Source organism: Gambusia affinis, linkage group LG12, assembly GCF_019740435.1.
Source record: "Gambusia affinis linkage group LG12, SWU_Gaff_1.0, whole genome shotgun sequence".
NCBI classification, from domain to species: Eukaryota; Metazoa; Chordata; class Actinopteri; order Cyprinodontiformes; family Poeciliidae; genus Gambusia; species Gambusia affinis.
Window position 1 is genome coordinate 5,640,389 of NC_057879.1, and position 14,825 is coordinate 5,655,213.

At 40.3% G+C, this 14,825-nt stretch overlaps 1 protein-coding gene across 1 annotated transcript in view; it reads right to left on the reverse strand.

Annotated features, from left to right (window-relative positions):
* The window catches only part of gpr158b (G protein-coupled receptor 158b), an 81,571-nt gene extending 68,331 nt beyond the window's left edge, over window positions 1-13,240 (reverse strand). The window contains exons 1-2 of the mRNA XM_044133196.1: window positions 11,908-13,240; window positions 2,541-2,646 (exon numbers count right to left, since the gene is read on the reverse strand). Coding sequence (XP_043989131.1) covers window positions 2,541-2,646; window positions 11,908-12,749 — 948 coding nt within the window. The 5' untranslated portion in view covers window positions 12,750-13,240. The remainder of the gene's footprint in view (window positions 1-2,540; window positions 2,647-11,907) is intronic.
* Window positions 13,241-14,825: the final 1,585 nt, after the last annotated feature.

The following is a 14,825-nucleotide window of genomic DNA, read 5'->3' on the forward strand; positions in this document are numbered from 1 at the left end:
TAAGGCACCAAAACTCAAAACTGGGTCCGGCCCAGGGGCCCACATTGTTTTAAGTCCGGCCCTGTCTGCCAGCTTTGCACATCCAGAGTGGGAAATGTTATTCGTTCTGATTTAGAAAATAGCTCAGTCAGATCAGATGGTAACCATCTGTGACCATCAATTCTCAAATCTTGCTAAAGATTAAAAATTTCATTTTGATCTGGTCTTTAACTAGGCCATTCTAAGACATGAAATACTTTGCTCAAAAACATTCATTTCAGCCCAGAGGAACATCTTGTATCTGGCCGTGGTCTTCATCACACCAAATCTGACCACATGTTATCCCTGACCCTGTCAGACAAAAGCAAACCCACAGCATGATGCTGCCACCACCAGATTTTACCACAGGAATGGTGTGTTCAGGATTATTCGTAGCGTTGGTTTTATTCCACATACTGAATAGCTGAATAGTGTTTTATACATTCTACTCTTTTAATCAGGCCCAGTTTTATCACTTTTTAACATCTTTTATTTTATCATTTTTTGCAAATTGGCTCTATTAAAATAAACTGAAAAGAAATGACCCTCCCACTTCACTACGATGCCTCATTTTGCTTTATACTGTCAGATAAAATGCCAACAAAACACATTTTGTTCATGCCCATATTGACTCTGTGTATGCCAAAAATTATGAATTTGGGTGGTGACTTATTAAGACATCACAACCTTTAACTCGATATTTAGAATATTGTGTCAGAAAAACACCTTCTTGATGAAATAGAAACACAGTGTTGATTATTAATATATTTCAGGAGCACATCTTAAAACTCTTTAAAGCCTCCATCCTACACCAACCTTTCATGGCTTCACATTTTACGTGAGCAGAATGATGGCTTTCCTCTTTCAGCTGGTGCTCTCAAAGTGAGCAAAGTGGTGTGAAGCAAAAAATAATCCTTTTAAAAAGCTACAGCCAGATGTCTTTTTTTAAAGCTTTTGCTCAATAAATTGGACTTTTCTGATTCATAGCATCATGTACAGGGCGTCTTGAACAAAAGTGACTGAGCATGATTAAAAAAAGATCCAATATTATGACAAATTGATCTGGCTCAAAGTGCCTCAAAGTATTTATATGCCCTGGGGAAAAAAAAAAAATCTGAAAGGTGTGCCGTGAATTTGTATTCAACCTCTATTTACATTGGAACTTCAGATGTCATATAATTTGTGCAAAGCCATTAGAATTGATTTGAAGGTAGAGAAATTGAATACAGGATGGTAGATAGCCTGTTAAATCCTGCAGAAGAGCCAGGCTCCTAGCAGGACAACAAGGTGCAGCATGTTATTGTAAAAGTATTTCAAGTGTGGATACAAGCATAAAAACTAGCATGATTACTCCTCAGGTCGTATTTTTTTCGTATTTCCCATTTGAGAATTGAATTTCAAAGTGACAGCCATTTTTCAAGATTGCCACAATTTGAGCCTTTTAAACCAATTATTGACATAAAAGGTTGGCCATTTTCATAATTTGGATGAATTTTATGCCATAGCAGAAACTGAGAGCTTTCCTCTTTGCAAGTCTCACACCAGTCGCCAGCTAGAAGGAGATGAATATGTTCATCCATCCATCCATCCATCCATCCATCCATCCATCCATCCATCCATCCATCCATCCATCCATCCATTTTCTAACACCATTGTCCCTAGTGGGGTCGGGAGGCTGCTAGTGTCAATCTCCAGCTAACGTTCCGGGCGAGAGGCGGGGTCACCCTGGACAGGACGCCAGTCTGTCGCAGAGATGAATATGTGTGACACAGAAATAGACCTCTTAACGGTTAGCATTAGCTTCTGCTAATATTTTGATGTGCTAATGCTTAGAAATTTAGCATTAGTGTAGCTCTTTTTTTTGTTTTCCGACTTAGCGTTACCAACTTCTGCTAATTTTATGTGTTTAGCTGTTTAGCATGGATAAGATTTTTATTTAGTCCATTAGTGGTTAGTAAACCTAACTTTGCATAGGCTTGCTATTTAGGGAAAAAAAAACAACAAAACAAAACGCTAGCCACTGAAAAATTCAAGATGGCATCCGTGGTCATCAAAAAAATATATTTTTGTGTTAAATTTGCCAATATTTGCCACAGATGAATACTTTTGGTATAGAATCACACATTATTCAACCCATAGAAGTTATATTTACTGATACTTTTATAATTTTCCAAGATGGCCACCATGGTTGTCATGGAAAAATAACTTTGCCCTAACATGAATGTGTTTTGTGTCAAATCATAGCTTACATATTTTGAACCATATAAATCATATGTATTTTCTTGATCTTTTGCTCCCATTTTCTAGTGGACGTTTTTCAAAATGGCCCCAATGGTTGTAACAGAGAACATATGTTTGAAATAGAATCCTAGAAAAAAGTTAGGTTTCAGTATCCGAAGGGGAAAGGTTTAGCTAAAATATTCAGTTATCTAAGCACACAACCAGAGTTACATTGTAGTGGTGTAGAGCAAGAAAATGTGAAACAAACAATCCCTCCAGCTTTTTGTTTTGCGGACACTGACCTCCATGCTGGTGAGATTACAGCGATGAGTCCCGGCAAACCAGCCACTGCTGGAACACTGGTCAATATCCACATCCTGAAGGTTCACATCCACACGAATAACCCCCCTGTTGATGAAAAAAAAAAAACAGAACAGGAAGAGATAAGACATGAGAGGAAAAGGAGTGGAAAAAGAAATGTAAATCACTGCATGGAAATCAGTGGTGAGTTGGATAAAAGGAGATCTAAAAATGAAAATGAGAATGCTGAATCAGATTAATGTTGTAAGAGTAAAAAAATAAAATAAAATAAAAGGTGAGACAAGAAATAATTGAGGGACATGAGAGGGTAGACGGGGAAAAGGACCCCAGTGAACCATGGGAGACAAAGAAGAGCCGACAAAATTGGTTTAGATTAGATAAATCGCAAGAGGGACAAGAGGCCAGAGGAGAACGCAGAGACTCAGGAGGCTGGAATGAAAGACAAGGAAATTAACAGGAGGAGCCGTTCTCAGAGGAAGCCAGGTCAAATCTGTTGGAGGCAGCAATAATTGAAAGAAGTGGATCGAAATGGGAAAGAAATGCAGAGCGATGGAGATGAAGATGATGAAGAGCAGAGATAAACATTCAAGAATAAAAACCGGAGTCAGATTAAATTTGATTTTCCGCTAAGTAATCTTCTGATGAAACTAACAAAGACTAACTGTAATCACTTAGAAAATTGAGCTTCGACACATTTTAAATGATTTAGAAACATCTTTGCTGTGAATGTTTTGTGTGGTTTTGTTAAAAATATTATGTTTTTTAGGGGAATGGTGTCTGTGGGGGGTTAAACTACTAATTTGATGAGCATGCTTTGTCAATTAAAGCAAAATGTCTAATTGTGCAAACTGATCATTCCTATACGTTTCCTCCTTGTATTTTTCTCTGCGAAACATCAATGCGGGCTTTTTAAAGACGCACATCTTTAGTGAAATTTTGGGCTTTAATTTATTCAACCCATTTCTTTTCCAAGGTGCAGTGATTGTGTAACACACAACCTCAAGGATTTTCGCAGAAAAAGGAGAATTGGGTGTGGGCCAGTTTTAATTTATTGTGGGTTTTTCTGACCCACACAGAGTCAAAATGATCTACAGTGGCTTAAAAATATATGGAAATATAACCCGAGATGTAAATACAGTGTAAAAAAACTAAAATTTTTCACACTATTAGGCATTTACTTTCTGCTTTGGGCCAAATAGAGATACTAAATGCTTTGATAAATCATTTTAAATAAATTTGCTCAATTTAGGGCTACCTTTTAAACTACATAACATAGATCAACATAGATCAAATGTTTTGGGTCTGATCCTACAAGCAACAGTTTGCTTCCATTCCAACATGAGCAACTCAGATCAGAGTTTTGTGTTTTCTACTCAAAATCTTTGCCTTTGCTGCCCTTATGTCACTTTGTAGCTAATCTGGTGGTATTTTCCACTTTGAAGACCCTCAATGTCCAAACTTTTACTTCCTGGCTGATGACTTGAGATGTTGCTTCCAAATTGCTGCATAATATTCTTTCTTCATAATCCCATCTAATTTGTGAAGCGCACCGGTCCCTCCTAAAGCAAAACCTCTACTCAAAATAAAGACGCCACCCTCTGTACCTCACAGTTTGGGACGTTGTTCCACCTTTTTCCTCCAGTGTCTCCAAACATGAAAACCAAACGGAAATTGACTTGAATTGAATTAGCACAATTTCAGATTTAATTGTGCAGTATCATCCATTTTCCACTCACATACTGCCGTTTTATAGCACAATCAAGTAACTATGTTACCTTCAATTGTTATAAAAATGCTGCGTGTCAAAGATAATTTAAAAGGCATTTGACTTTGCGGTTTGACACCTTGAAATTGGACCGCGTCTCTTTGAGAAGCACCTGTTTTTTTCCAACACTCCGCCTTCAGCACGTCATCACAACAATGCTCCTCCATGATGCCATTTACAACTGTTCGTTGGAGCGTTGGACTGAGAATTTGTTTCTATGATGAGCTCAGCAGGCCTGCTAATTGCTGCTGTCGCTAGTCTGAAGGAGCTGAAATAGCGTTCAGGCACCCTCCAATGGTTGCCATGAGAGATTGAAGGATTTCTCAAAGATGCATGAAAGAATCAAAGCAACACTCTTTGCATGCTTCTGATGAGGGGACAACATTACAGTGTGAAATAAAGCTCAAAAAGTTGATTTTACACAATTCCTCACATAGAAAGTCTCTGTTAGTCCTGTTTCCTAGATCTCAGGAATATGTAACAAGTATTTCTGGACACGGAGGCTGAAAACCTTTGCAACAGAGAGTCTTAACGTGAAATGCAAGGGCTTGAATTCTCCCGAAAAGCTTGAGCGATACGCTTCAGCCTGCTTATATAACCGATTGAGTTTAGTTCAGTTTAACGTTTTCCATCTAACCTGCTGGATTTGGAGCCGAGCCCGGTTTCTATATCCGTCCATGACTGTCTCCCTCTCTCTCTCTGTCTCTCTCTTTCCTCACACACAAACATTTATTCAGGAGGCTCAATCTTCTGTGATTACACTCTGCTGTCTCCTTCTCCATCACAAAGAAAGGCTGCACAATCACACACACTCTCGCTATCCTTTACTGTGACACCTGTTATCTCCATCTGCCTGCTGGGAAGAGGAACAAAGAACCATGGCAAGACACGATAGTCGCTATCTTTCATCGACAAAGACAAAAAAACGTGTTGATATCGGACGGTAAAATACTGCACAAGTTTCAGAAAGTATGGTCGTACGAGTCTCTGCAGAACATGTTAGGCCTTCCACTGGTCTGCTCTTTATTATTTCACTGCTCGTCCAACTTTACCAAGTCTGTCAGAGACACATTTGATGTATTTTACTCAAAGGTCTGAGCTACGCTTCGCTTCTGAAAGAGCCGTGATTGCTGTTTGTTGCACCTTTCCAGTCAGCTCCGGCACTTGGCAGAGAGCCTGAAGGAAGCAATCATTTCAACCTTCAACAGCGCTCCTGAATGTTGAGTAATCTGTGTTTAGCAGCCGCCTCGAGGCACTCTCCCTTCCTCACGGTAATGCCTCCACATTTCGCAACAAACCCGAACGTCTACGCTAGAATTTTGATCGGCTTTACGGAGCCTTAAGGTCTGTCCGTGTGAAGTCGACTCAGAGGGAGGCTGATTCGGGGTGGAGAAGACGTGGAGGAATTAGGCAACAGCTCGTGATCTTCCGTCCGAACCCGATTTAGCTTCTATTTTAGGAGCTTCATCTCAAGACCAGGGATTGGCATGGCGGAAGCTGCAGAGACCATTGGATTACAGAAAGTCAAGAGAGGATGGGAGTTTGACACTACTGGCAACTTCTTTGCATTGAATTTAATTTGTCTTGGTGTGCTTTGTCCCCCTCTTGGCTACTGACCTTACAGCTTATTCTGAGAGCTCTTAAACACATGAATCTTTCTGTGTTGAATTTTGCAAAGGAAACAGCCCAATAATTCACCTCATTTCTGTGTTTTATTATTATTATTATTATTATTATTATTATTATTATTATTATTATTATTATTATTATTATTATTATTATTTATTTATTTATTTATTTTTTGCCAATGTTTGCTTGCCTTGAAAGGTTACATCCTAGTCTTTTCAGTTTGAAGGGTGTTTTCACGCCTGATAGACTCGGTACAATTTGGGACCAAAGTTGCAACATTTGTTATATTTTCAGCTGGTGTGGTTTGCTTTCACACTACACTGTCAAAGGAACCGAACCAATTGAAAAACCTATAAATCCCCCTCGCCTGTGGGGGCACTGCACCAAGAATCACTGGAATAGAAATAATTTCAATAATTTTGACTGACCTAAAACAAGAGAAGTTTGATCTAATTTACTGTTAGTGAAACATAAAAAGTCTGAGTCTTTTTATCTGGTGTATGTAAACTCCTGGTTTCAACTGTATGCTCATAAGGACATCTTAAAACAACAAATAATGTGTTGTTTAGAGCGGCAGAGGCATTGATCAGGTGATGATAATTTAATGAAATAAAAATGGCGAACAAAAGAACTTACAAAAATCACAGGGAACACAGGGAGCCAGAGTCAGACAACAAGAATCCAGAACAAAAAGTCAGCAGGATAATCCAGGAAAGTAACGAGGTTAAACAGGAGGAATCGGTGAGGAGAACTGAGAGAGGTGATTAAATACTGGGAGTGTGAATACTGGAACAATAGACCAGACTAATTCACGAACAAGTTGCAGGTGTGTGGAAAGAGAGAGGGAGAGAGAGAGAAAATGGCACATCAGGGGAGCTAGGAAAGTGAATCTAACATAAAAGATTAACAGGACTCAGGAAACATAATTAAACTAAAAGTAAAAAAGAATAACTAGTTACAAGAAATAGACATAAAATTGAATCATTAAGAAAGGACTGAACTAAAGTTAAAACAGAAATAACACTGATCTACTGAAAATCACAAACTAAGGGACACAGAAACAAACAAACTCTAAAATAACTTTTAAAAAATCCCAGATCCTGACTTTCTCCTCTATGTTCCAATGCTCCAAAATGCTGCAAAAAAGTTAGCGTTTAACTTTTTTTCTCACATTTCATTCTTTCATATAATGGAAAAAAGAAACCCTTTCTTTTCAAAATCCCCCCATTAAAAATGCAGAGTCTTACTGAATTACTGCGCTATATAGCTGCACTCTCTCTACACTGACCTGGAACTACACAAATTAGATTTAATGCCTGACTTTTCTGCTACTAAATGCCAGCTTGTGTAATGCCAAAATCATTTAAACCCACCCAGCCCTTTCTTGGCAGAAGCAAAACAAGTCGATTGATTTAATAATGAATTTGTTCGCTACATGTACTTAATCACCCTGTTTTTCCAGATGTCTTCGGGATAAAATAAAGCAAGCAGGTTGTTCACATCTCCCAGCGTAATAAACACCCTTGCTGCAGTCCCTCGATTGTTTTATTTGTGTGACGTCCCAGACAGGCTGCTCATAATTTCCGGGGACAAGCCAGAGTGAGGCACATCTGCTGCAGCCAGTTTGAAACCGCATGTGGGCTTCGAGAAAGATGCTTAACTCATAAGTAGCAGTCAGTCAGTCGGTTTTAACTTTTTGGGGTATTGGGGGTTTTACCTTCCCCCAAAAAGCTAAAACCGGTGGTTTCGTAAAGATACTTAAACCATAATTTGGCTGTGACTCCCTTACATACGTATCTTGTCTTCTGCAGTTGCAGTTAAGACTTCACTAGCCATCCTGTTGGAACTGTGGTCATTTATTTTTTGTTAAAAATATATATTTTTAAAGTAGTTGTTTAAACTGTGACTATGTTGTCACAGCATGGTAAGAAAAAAATCTGTGAAAAAATGTAGCTTCTCTGCCCGTTTTTCATTAAAGGACTTTATTGAAATGACTCTTCATTAAAGTTCTTTTCACTAAGAAAAGAAAACACTTTATTTTCTTAATGGTTCCCAGTGTTTCCAGTGCTAATTTGAAACAACCAATCAGAGTCACGAGGCGGGGCTTAGAGCTGTCAATCACAATTTCGTAATCACCCTCTCCCTGCCATCTCTCTGCCCCCTGCTCTCTGTTACCGCTACAGCTTTTCAAATCCTGTTGTGAATGCTAAGGCTAGTTAGCATTGCCACTAATGATGACAGATAAACAGTCATCAGTTTATCCACCGTTAGCACATTTAGCAGTGAGTACATGAGATTGATTGACAGCATTAATAATCTCCTCCTGGCTTTGATTGGTTGTTTCTATAACAACATTGTGACAAAAAAAACAAAAAAAAAACATGTTCTTTATAAACATTACATACTGCAACCTTAATAAAATTTTCACATCGCTGGAGCTTTTTTACCTTTTGGTTTTGCAGGAAATTTTCTGGGCAACACAAAATGCTGCATAATTATAAACCAGAATGAAAATTAAAAACGCTATTTTCAGGCTATTTTACAGTTAAATATGTGATGTGTTTTTGCATTCAATCCCCTAAGTCAGTAATTAGTCGAACCACAACTCACTGAAATTACAACCGTTTCACAGTGTGTACAAACTCCTGCCTGAATCAAACCCCTTCTCAAAAGTTGCAATAACGTTTACATTTTCTGAATGTCCCTAATCAAGCATGTTACCCATCTACTCTGTAGAACACAGCACTGGGACGCACTATATGGAGATAAAGTAAGACGATGCTTGCAGGTGGATAATTCAGACAATGTTCTGCTGAGAAACCCGAGGCTCTGCTTCTTAGATGGATGTTAATAATGTCAAGTATCTCTTAACTTTACAGAGACTGTATTCCCTGATGGCAGGGAGCGCCGTCAGCAGAATAAAACTCTCTTGTTGAGGAAGGAGTGGAGATCAACTCGTTCAATTTGATCTTTTAATATTCCAGGGTTTCCAAGTAAGCATTTTTGGGATCTGCTAAACGGATGGACGGACGGCTCTGCTGTTGCCCAGACGTGAAACAGAACTTCTTGGTTTGAATGCCTTCTCCAAAGTAAAGACTAGTTTGTGTGTATGAGAGTTAATTAGGTTTAATGTTGATTTGAAAAGATTTCCAAACATCTCAGCGGCGTGTGATGTTGCGACAGAACGGATGTTATACGTTGGTCCTTGATGTGTGAGGTACGATCCATTGGTGTTTGGTCTTTTTGTCTCACTTATATTCTTATTTTGATCAAAAGTTTATTATTTTTTAATTTCATCATGGGAGATCTTAGTGTGTCCCAGTTCAGTTAGTCTGATTGTTTGTGTTTTGGATTTGTTTGTTTATAGTAGTATTTCTTTCTGTTGACTGGTTCATTGGATCAGGTTTCATTTCACCTTTGCATCCTGCTGGTTTGGCTTTTTTTTTTCCACCTCAGCCTTCCAGTGTGCTCCCCTTCCCAGCTGCTAATCACTTCCACATTTGCCTCTACCTGCTCCTTTCTCCAGCTGCATCCACTAACTTGTCACTCGCTCGTCTGGTTATTTCAACTTTCTAATCAGTATATTTAAGGACTACAGTTACATTAGCGCCGTTTTCATTAAAATGGTGCACAAATCTTTGTTGATATCCTGCTAATGTCTAAAATTCAAACAATTTGGCAATTGCTGTGCTTCATTAAATATAAAGAGAAATTAAAACGACACATGAATAAGCTTGTTCATGCAATATTTTCTCAAAAATTATGGCAGCGATAGATGTAAACACTTACATAAAATATATTAATATTTCAACCATCAGAGGAAATGTTGGTGTCTTATTCAGGTGTTGGAGTGACAAGCGCCTTATTCTTTGGAGCGGCTATGTATGCAAGTGTAGTCTGTGATTTTACAGAAGAGCTATGGATTCAAACATGTTCAAATGACACACAACATTTTGAGAGAGCTCTGCTGGAGCCAGCTGCACATTGTCCAGAAAAACCAAAAACAAAACATCATCCATCTACTGCTTCCTGTTGTCTCCTTAGTCGTTTTCACCATTGCTGCCATCTTCACCATTGCTTTTCTGCTTCACTTAAACTACCCACAATCCTCTGCTGCATCACTATAGTTTTCACTTTCACTGTCCACAACAACGTGGTAAAAGATATCGGTTGTTAAAATTGGCCAAAATTTATCTTCTCTTTGCCTGTTTTCTGTCTGAAACACCGAAAAAAGGTCACTAATGCCACAATAATCTGTAATACTCATCAAAGTATTTGGCTAAGATTACTTCGTAATTAATCATAAATTATTATACTGAGACAGACAAATGAAGGATACACCTCTGCTCACTGATGCAGCAGACAGTGGTTCTGAATTGCTGATATTTCATCGTTTATTCATGATTGTATCGATTGTTTCAAGACGCTCTCAGACTGGAGGCGTGAAATACTAGCCGGTTGTGTGTAAGTGCTGCCCCTTCTCTCCTGCTCCTCCTCCCCGTCATCGTCCACAGCCAGCTAAGCTTGACGCCTTCATAAACGCACGCTGTATAAATCCTCTAGTGTTCATTAAATTATATGCAGCACAGCTGTGCTCTGACAGATAGGAATGTTAAATGAAGAGGGTCTACTTGCGTCTGTGAAGATGTCTTTACTCCCATCTGTAAACAGGGCTAAAAACCTGCAGGGTCGTGTCTGCATTGACTGTCATTATTTATTGTCAAATATGCAGTGAGTTATGCGCTCAGAGTCCCTGGGCTCATTCTATCATGTTACTATCCAGAAATAATCTTGGAGAAGCGGCTCAGGTGGGAGAATCTGCCAACAGGATAACTATGCAGCAAAATTGAGGCCATAAAATTTGTTTAAAGAGGCAGCATGATGTGTTTTCCATCCACATAGTGGCATTTTATAGCACAATCAAGTAACTATGTTACATTCAGTTGTTATAGAAAAAATTCTGTATGTATCAAGTATGACTTCAACAAAATTTGACATTGTATTTAATGCCTTTACATTGAGCCTCTGTCTCTTTAAGAAACTTCTGGCCTTTCAACACTAAGCCTTTAGGAAGTCATCACAACATTTCTCCTCTATTAACCCTTTAACAATGTTTTTACCAGTGTTGCGATGAAACATAGCTCCTGTAATGAGCTCAGCAGATGCACAATTCTAGCTAGTCTGAAGGAGCTGAGCGGGGGAGTGGTGGAGGAGGGTTGATCTGTGAGGCAGAAGAAGAAGCTCTGAGGATGAGGATCATCTTTCTACCGCTGAATGGTTGCCATGGGAGAATTTCTCAAACAAGCACGAAATAATCAAGGTAACACTCCATGTAATCTAATAACATTCCAATATAATATAAATTTATTTTAAAATTGATTTTAAAAAATTTATTAATTTTACAAAATTACGCTAAAAATATTTAAAACTGAAAATTTTGAACCTTAAGAGACACAGGATTTACCAGAAAAAGTAAGAAAAGAAAAGAAAAACTTTTTCTGATTCAAAGTTGTTGTTTTTTGTTGTTGCTGTTGTTGTTGGTTTTTGTATATTTTCTCTTTTAAATGACATTTCCAATTCCCACGGTTCCTTAATGTAACATCTGGGAATGGTTTGTCCAGCCCCTATGGTGTGTGTTGAGTCCACAACTCACCACGTCAAACCTTTCAGGTTATTTGGTATTACAGTTTTTTAAAACAATATCTAATTCTCTTCCTACTTTGCAATTTCTTAAACTACTTTGTGTTGGTTTCTCACACAAAAAAAAGAGTCCTAATAAAATATAATTAGTGTGTGCTCGGAAAGTTAAGAAGTCCAAGTGGTGTGAATACTTTTTGCGACATATTACATTTGGAAGTGTTCTGAAAGTGTCTCACGTCTTCTCTAGTCTAGAATAATAGTACCAGTAATATTGCTACTACTAATAAAACAATATTTTTGAATTTTCCTCTCACCTGAATTCTGGCGCCGAGTTGCTTTTCAGTCCATAAAACCCAGCCGACAAGGTGAGCAGCCAGTACGGAACGAAAGCCCCGTGCTCACACTCCAGGTACGGTGCGGACCATTTGATTTGGCTCTTGTTCAGAAGGTAACTCCCGGGGACGCCCCTGTGCGTCTGCGGTCTCCTCCCGTCCCTGAAGTCGTGGAACCAGTCGGACTCCGGGCTCCTGTTCTTCAGGTGGCGGTGCGCGGACCCGGAGAGGTCCTGCAGCACCACCTCATTTCCGGTCCTGGTCGCCTGGAGGAAAACGTGCGGGCCGGGGGTCGTCGGCGCGTCCGCGTGCAGGGTCACCACCGCCCGGTGGATCTTCGGGTCCCCCTCGAGGATGCTCTGAACCAGCGCATGGTACCAGCCCGTGTCCCCGCGGAAGGTTCGCTCGCGGGACCTGTTGGTTTGCAGGATCATGTTGAGGAAGTTGGTCGCGTGCGCCACCGTGTCCAGGACGCTGTGCAGGGAGTAATGGGAGGCGACGTGGAGGCCGCCGCGCAGGCTGCTCAGCTCATACCTCCGAGAGCAGTTGACCTGCCTCAGCGCCGAGGAGTCTCCCGTGTGCAGGAAAGCCGTCACCACCCGGGGGAGATCCTCCTCGATTTTGTGCGCGACCACCGCGCGCTCCGTAGGCTGGAGCGGGTGCGGAGTGGGACGGTGGGGCGGCTCCTTGTTAACGCTCTGCGTGCTGAACGCCGCCGGCGGGTGCTTCTCGTCCCTGTCGTTATCCGACCACTCCACGTAGCCGTAGTTTGATCCCAGAACGAGCCCGGTGTGCAGAAGCAGCGCGAAGAGGATGAGAGCCATGGTGGTTCCTCACAGGCGCAGAGGAGACACCGCGGGCACCTGGCAAGCTGCGCTCATCGCCAAATCCTCTCTCTCTCTCTCTCTCCCTCTCTCTCTCTCTTTCTCTCTGCCTCTCCCTTTTTCTCTCGGTGTCTCTCAGTGCTGCTATTGGAAAGTCTTTGTCAAACACAAACCACAGAAGGTCCTGAATTTTATAGCCATTGCGTCGCCAATTACGACAGGAATCCCCACCACCACCACTTCTAATCGGGGGGCTTTAAAGGAAAGCGTAGACTTTCATAAAGCGGCTATCCGAAAAAAAAGAGAAGAAGAAAATCCTCGGAACTCCGTTAAATCTACGGACACTTCTCACCGGGAGCGGTGTAGTGCCGCGGAAGAGAGGAGTAGCACCGAAATGTTCCCGAACTTCAGTCCCCTCCCGTTAAAAACAACCCCACCAGGCGATGCTGAGTGTCGCCCACGGTGTGTGTGTGCGCGCGTGCCGTGTTAGGTGTGTGGTTGTTTCTCAGCGCGCGTCTGCAGGGGAGGTGGGCGGGGCGTGGGAACATACTGGGAGCTGTCCGGTGCTGAGTGGAGACCGCTTCCCTGAGGGGGAAGACAGGAGGAGGCTGTTGTTGGTGGAGAACCGGAGGCAACTAGAAACAGGAATTCATTTTCAAACTGAATGAAGTGAAGTGAGATGCTCAAGACTGTTTTCTTTTTTTAATGTCGAAACAAAAGTAACTCATTAGCAACACCCAGGTGAAAAGAAATATAAATAAGAGTGGTACTTTAACAACTTATTTTGCACTTTAAAAAATACAATTTAAATTAGATTTAAAGGGTATTTCATTTGCTTTTGTGTGCTAAAATGGAACAATTTGATGTCTTGTGCTTATTTCCCAATAGAATAATACAATTTGGTGTTATTTTAAGTGAACAGTAGTACTACTAGTGTTGCAACTATTCAATTTCTCTTTAAGTCTTGGAAAATTATTGCACAAGCTAGTTGTCCATGATGACAAGACCAACATGCTGCCACTATGAAAATACTGATTCTAGAGAATAATGATGAACAAAACAAAAAACAAAACCAAATGCAGCTCATATTTCAGCCTTTCTGTTCTCTGCTGGATGTCACATACACAACAAATGAGAAAAACTGCAGACTTAATCAACAGCTTCAGTTCAGTCCTGAACAACACATTTAAACAAGATTTGTTACTACGACGGATCTTGAACCTTTTTTGGAAAGTTACAAACTAACACGTTTAATCAAATATTTTCATAAAAAGAAAATATTTTTTTTTTAAACTCCCTCCAGAAATGCAGTGTAACCTCCAGCCTACTTTACAGCGACTTTTCAAGTCTTGCTACGGATTCTCAACTAGATTTAGGTCTGGACTTTGACTAAACCATTTCACACCATGTGCTGAAGAAAGAAAATGAGCAATCCAACTTAAAAAATAAATAAATAGTTAATTTGTTACAAGTAATCAATCAATCAATCAATCTCAGTAAATATATTAAGTTTATTAAGTTGTCATGTGAAACAGAACAGACAGAAACAAACTTAATTCGATTCAATGTAAGAATTTAGCTTATTTTAAATTTTAAAGTTGGAGCTCCACTCTCTTTCAATAAAACTATTGTAATTGTATCTTTAGGTAAGTGATTTGGACCATTGTCTTACCAGAAGGTAAATCTATGCCCCAGTCTCAAGTGTTTTGTAACTTCCAACAGTTTCCCCTCCAAGTTTCCTCTTTATTCTGCTTCCAATTACGCTGAACATCTGCCTCCCTGCTAAAGAAAAGTTTCCCCTTCAGCTCAGTGGTGCCAACACAATGGGCCAGGTTTGTTTTCTGCCTGACACGGGGATGTACACGGAGGCCAGAGCATTCAGCTTTCATCAAAGCACCTCATATTCCACATGGTCGTCAAGCAGAGCTCTGTGAGAGCTCCAGCGTCTGTGATGTTGTTTTTATTACCTAACCCTGCTTCAGACCTCTCCCCTGTCTGCTGTGTTCCTCCGTCTTTTGGATGCAATTTGTTCACTATTGTCCTCCGACAAACCTGAGGCCTTTACAGAACAGCAGA